The sequence below is a fragment of the Pogona vitticeps genome, chromosome 3 (genome assembly GCF_051106095.1).
Source record: "Pogona vitticeps strain Pit_001003342236 chromosome 3, PviZW2.1, whole genome shotgun sequence".
In the NCBI taxonomy this organism is placed as follows: Eukaryota; Metazoa; Chordata; class Lepidosauria; order Squamata; family Agamidae; genus Pogona; species Pogona vitticeps.
In genome coordinates this window covers 48034864-48040863 of record NC_135785.1, presented here as the reverse complement: position 1 = coordinate 48040863, position 6000 = coordinate 48034864, and the positions used below count along the sequence as shown (strand labels likewise).

The following is a 6000-nucleotide window of genomic DNA, read 5'->3' as shown; positions in this document are numbered from 1 at the left end:
GAAAAATGCACTTCAGGGAGTATTTGCACTTTCACCTGTGTCCAGGAAACATATACAGTATTTAATTCTGTTGCCCTTCTTGTCTAATATTTATTAGAACCTGTATGTACTTATCCTCTCTAAAATTGTGTACATTATCTGGAAAAAAAATCAGTTCAATTTTAGGTTCTGTTGCTTGGACAAAGCAACAGTGTAACTCTGACACCTTCCAACTCTGAATCCTAACGATTCTGCTTTGATTTGACTTGTTGAAGAAAAGAAAAAGAATTCCGAAAACGATTGCATCTTCCATGGGTGCCAGAAGAGGGCGCTGTGAAATCGAAATCCCGCGGGTCATGGCTCGGATTGTCGCTTTAAACAGACGCCGGGCAAGGAAGCTGTGCTAGTTTGGGCGGAAGTAAATGGTCGTGGGGAGAGGACTGGGGTGCGACTTCAGCTGAATTTTCGCACCGCGAAGGTGCTGTTAGGTAAGCCTTTCGCCTCTTTTCCTCTTAGAGACCCTAGAAGACTGAGGGCAGGCATTGTGGGATCTCCAGCTGCCCTTCCGCTTTACCGGGGTCCGTGTAGCCTTTCGGCGGAGGGAAGCAGCTGCTGGTCGCCAGCAAGAAACGCCGGAAAAAAGCCCGGTCGAGGCTGATTGGGACCTTCTCATTTCCAGCCAGTTAGTTCTAAAATGCCCCCAAATAGGATTCTAAACAGGACTCCCCGAGTGGGGAGGTGTTGGGGTTCCCGAGCGAGCAGAATGGCTGAGAAGCCCTCCTCTCTTGCCCGCCTTGCTTTTCTCCTATAACTCGCTGAAAGGGGCGGCGGTCCTAGTCTAAATGGCTGTTCCTATCGTGGTTTTGCCATAGAGAAGGACTCTCCTTCCTCAGACCCAAGAGAGCTGACATGCCTTGGAGGAAGTCATATGAGTTTATTATTACATTTACAGCCTGACTTGCCCGGTGTCTGTGCGTCTTATCTGGGCATGGTCGTCGGCCAACTCGCTGTCTTCTCAACAAGGCTGTAAGGTAGGTCAGGCTGGGAGCAAGTGAGCACTAGTGACCCAGTGAGTGTTCATCGTTCTGTGGGGGCTTGAGCCAGGATTTTGAAGGCCAGTGCAACTCTCTGATCACTTCACCAGGTTAGCGCTCTGGTAGGTAAGGTAATAGGAGTCTGTTTGATAGCCCAGTTGAGGGACTGCTTAGAAGCAGGTGGAGGAATCTGATGACAGCAAGGAAAAATGCCTGATGGGCTGCTGAAGGTGTAAGCAAACAATGGTACGAGGGAGTTGTGTGTTTGAATTAGAGGGTTCAGGGCTACATTCATAATTCGTCATACTGTGTATAGTATCGATCCATTGAAAGCAATGTACTGTAACTTAGTTGTGACTGACAAACCTCATTCATTTCAGGGGTCTATTCTAATAAAGCTAATACGGAATTTTGCCCCAAGGTGAAGTGTATGCAGCTGTGCTTTGACTTTTGTAATATGTAGAGCTGTTAATCTGTTGCTGGTTTTTGAAGAGGGACGTTTAGAGTGTAGTTATTTGTGAAATATAGCCTTCCCTTCTAAACAAGGGCCATTAGCATGGTATAAGAGGTAAACTGCAGATAATACCCTAATTTTCATTGTATATGATATAGCAAAATACAGAAATGTAATATAGCATATTTACAACTCTATTATGCTGGGGAGGAGATGTTCTCTCTGTTAGGGAGAAGAAGATTGTGGAGAGGGCAGTGCAGCTCTGTGGTTTTGAAATTAAAAGCAAAATTCTGGAGTAGTCATGAAAGAACAGTCAAGAGACTGATGTAAGAGTTTGACTGTCCTATAAGGGGAAATGTAACAAGTAAACATATTTATCAGTCCCCTCACTCCAGATTCGCAAAGATTTAGAGGTTTCAATGAGATAAATATGGTTTGCATAATGGTAGTTGTGGGTTTTTCGGGCTCTTTGGCCGTGTTATGAAGGTGGTTCTTCTTGACGTTTCGCCAGTCTCTGTGGCCGGCATCTTCAGAGGACAGGAGTAGCACAGGTACAGGTACAGAGGACAGGAGTAGCACTATGTGCTCTGGTACTCCTGTACCAGAGCACATAGTGCTACTCCCATCCTCTGAAGATGCCAGCCACAGAGACTGGTGAAACGTTAGGAAGAACAACCTTCCAAACATGGCCAAAGAGCCCGAAAAACCCACAACAACCATTAGATCCCAGCTGTGAAAGCCTTCGCAAATACTGTCCATGGTTTGCATAGTCCACACAAACTGCTGCTTGTTAATGCATGCGAACATCAAGAACACTCACCTACCTAATTTTTAAAATTTAATATCTATTTATGCATATTATAGGTATATTTCCAACCTCAGGCTGTGTCCTCTTGCCACAAACTGCTACTAATTTGTTGGATATTGATTGTTGGCCATTTCTTTCCCAAGAGGATCATATGTATTACTGTTGTAAATGAGAATCATCATATTTAATTTACAGGCCCTTGTGCTCTGGAAGCAGATGCACTTTAAATGTCCCACCCTGGCTGACCTTGAGAGTTGAGAAAAGAACAGTGGAAGAAAAATTAAAGATGGAGACCCAGAACCTTGATCCATATCAAGGACTTTGCTCTGTGATAGAAGAATCAAATCAACAGCCTCTGTGCCCTGAAGCCTCTTCCCCCAAGTTATCTGTGACTGAACTGAGCAGGGAATTAGACTCAAAGAGTGAGCTGGTAAGACCACTCTTTATGTTTGGAGGACAAGCAATTGCATTGCAGGTTTAAAGCTATCTACTTTTCACAGCTGTTTCTCTCTCTCTCTGTCTCTGTGTGTATTTCTGTCCTATTTCCATGGGATAGACCCAGGATCCATTTGTTTCTAATTATTTAAGATGAAAGAAGAAAAGATAAAAACTACTAGAGCTAACTAAAATGTTTTTCATGCCAGCACAGACTGAGATTCAAGAGGTCCAAAACTATTTATAACATTAGACAATGTGTTAAAAAAAACCTGATTGGGATCATGAGGAAATTAATATAAATGGAAAACAACTCAGCCACCTTAGATATGCAGAGAATGTAGTAATTATAACAGATAATTTAAATAACTTATTGAGTGTTGGAAAAATTGAATCTGAGAATGGTGGTTTAGAACTAAAGAACAACAAAATAAAAAGTCATGTCCAATCAAGATGGAAATCCAAATGTTATAATTGATGGCTATCATATAGAATATTAGTTGTGTGCCATCAAGTTGGAACTGACTTATAGTAACCCTAATAGGGCTTTCAAGGTGAGATATCTAAGGAATGCTTTTACCAGTTCCCTTTCCCCAGTGAATTTCCATGGTCAAATAGGGATTCGAACCCTGTTCTCCACAGTCTACGTCATTTTGCACACTATACCATATTGAGTACCCTCAAAGAATAGGTACAAGAATATATTTAGCTGGGCAGGTAATACAGTGTGGTGAATCTAATCATAAAGCAGAAATGGAGGTATGAACAAGACTTGCGTGGTTGGCTTTTGGTGAACAAAGTAAAATCTTTAAATAACGGAAATTGTCCAAAATCAGGAAGATCAGTTTATATTCAGTGTATGTTGCCAGTACTGATCTATGCTGCATAGATATGGATTCTTGCAAAATCTATAGTGGAAGAACTTGCAAAAACTCACAGACAGTTGCTAAATATTGGACTAATAAAGAAACTGGAATATTCAACAAAACATAAAAACAATACACATAAAAAGAACAAATAGCATCATGAAAATGGAGATGGGCAGGCAACACCATGGGACAAATAGGACAATTGAATAAAGAAATCTATCAGTGGTGACCTTGGATCAGAAGGAGGATCACAGGCTAGATGATAGTAAGAAATCATCAAAGCTAGAATGGATTAGAATAGCACAAAACAGAGATTTGAGGGAGCAAAAAAGAGATGCCTATATCTAACATTAAATGACAATGGGCTAATAACAAAAAATAATAATAAAAGGTCAGTAGAAAATCTACAGCTGTACTAGTAATTTCTGGACTAGAAATTCATGTGGGCTAGATAATTACTCTTCATAAGTGACAACTGTCCCCAAAGTACTTTACAGGAACTAAAGCCAAAACAACTTACAATTAATAAATTAAATCATTGAAGTAAAAGAAGGTGCCACTGGATATAAATTATGCTACATGTTCCCCTATCTCCAGATACTCTAGCTGTGACCCGGGCTTCTGCCTATCCTTCCTCTCTATACCATCCTAGGGCCACTATATATGTGGTGCTCCTTGGCTGCCAGAACTCTTGAAGTGTCTTTACAAAAGCAGTGGCAGTTGGAGCAGTAGAGATGGAGGTTTTGGGTCCCTAGAGTGACAGTTTGCCCTAGATGAAGGATGAGCTTTTCTTTCTCTTTCCCACCTTAAAGACTAGGTGTTCTGACCATCTTGCAGTCCTGGGTTTTATGTTGGTAGTTACCAATAATTCAAAGTTGCATTCAGTAATAACCTAGATCTCATGAGCAACAGTGGTCCTTTAGATGTTTTTATACTTGATCTCCCATAATCCCCTCACTGCTGGTTTGCAGTGATTAAAGCTGCTGGGAATTATAGGACAAAAATATGGGCAAATTGCCCCGCTCTCTTTCAAGCTCATAACTTTATTCCAATTCCTTATTTACTGAGTATTGTGTTGAATAGCTCCTAAGTAAACTTATGTTTAGGAAGCATCCAGAGCAAGAATGCTTTGCGAGTGTGGCATATTTCACTGTAGAAAGTTGTCAACTAGCATTTTGACAATAAAACCTAAAATATTTGTTTCTTTTTCAGATAGATGATAAAGAGTTTGATATTCCTCAGGTTGATACTCCTCCAACACTGGAAAGCATTTTAAATGAGGTTAGTTGAATATATATGCATGTTTTCCTGTTCCTGTGTGGCTTTTTTACTCACCAGTACTGTTTTATTCATATTGAACATTCCTTTAACACACTACTTAATGTATGGTTGGCAAACATACACAGTGCTGTTATGTAATATTGCTAAATTGAACTGTTGTATTGGAAAGCTGGATAGAGTGATTAGCACATTATTTGTCTTTTTCTGTCAGACCGATGATGAAGAAGAGCCATTTGTTCTTGAGGACCCCTCTCTTCTAAATATTGACAATATTGACACACATTCATATGATACATCATCTGTAGCAAGTTCTGACAGTGGAGACAGGACACACCTGAAAAGGTAACATTGTGGCAGTTCTGTGTTCTAAATAATGAACTTGGGAATATTAATTGATATCTGCATGAATGGATCCCATGCTCTATCTCATTACTTTAAAACCCACTGTACTTGTTATTTACAAGTGATTATTTAATGTGTGTTCTAAAGATCTTGACTGATAGACTAATCTCTTACGTCCTACTCAGACTTTTCTATCTGTGTAATCTTTTAATAAATACCCTACATATGGCTTTTAAAACTATAATGCAGTAAAATTCTTGGGTATTTTCAATTTTTAATTGCCAGGTGTTCTGATGTGAAGTAGAAATGTGTGTTTTCTGTTTTTCTTGGTGTGTGTGTTGTTTTTATGCTTCTCTCTGATTTTTATTTACTGGGCTGAGCGATCCAATACTTGCATAATGCTGGGATGGGAGATACTTTAATGCTATGTTGTTGTAATGACTGCCATTCTTATGTGCACTCAGTCCATAAAGGAAGAGGAAAAGCACACAGTTCTGCCTCCCCCCCCCCAAAAAAAAATTAAAAATAACTGGAAGAACAGCCTGTGCACTTGTACCTTTCATCTCTGGGACAGATACATCACCAATCCTCTTCTACTGAGCACTGTAGTGTTATTTTAATTCCCACATACTGATGATATTTACAGGGAATTAGTGAACTCAAGATGATGGGAATGTAACCTTAGTGGACATGTGTACAAACATATGCATGCACTTACATCACCATGTGTGTGCCAGCTGATGTCATAGAGTTAAGAGTATCAGTCCTTTAATATTTGCTGGGCCATACATTGCCTGC

At 40.1% G+C, this 6000-nt stretch overlaps 1 protein-coding gene across 2 annotated transcripts in view; it reads left to right on the top strand.

Moving 5' to 3' along the window:
• Positions 1 to 254: 254 nt before the first annotated feature.
• VPS8 (VPS8 subunit of CORVET complex) overlaps positions 255 to 6000 on the top strand; it is a 113519-nt gene continuing 107773 nt past the window's right edge. The window contains exons 1-5 of one of the 2 annotated variants that reach the window (XM_020787412.3): positions 340 to 467; positions 932 to 1010; positions 2471 to 2705; positions 4792 to 4860; positions 5072 to 5202. In XM_020787412.3, coding sequence (XP_020643071.2) covers positions 2562 to 2705; positions 4792 to 4860; positions 5072 to 5202 — 344 coding nt within the window. In that variant the 5' untranslated portion in view covers positions 340 to 467; positions 932 to 1010; positions 2471 to 2561. Of the gene's footprint in view, positions 468 to 931; positions 1011 to 2470; positions 2706 to 4791; positions 4861 to 5071; positions 5203 to 6000 lie in introns of both variants that reach the window. The other variant, XM_020787413.3, reaches the window with a different exon arrangement.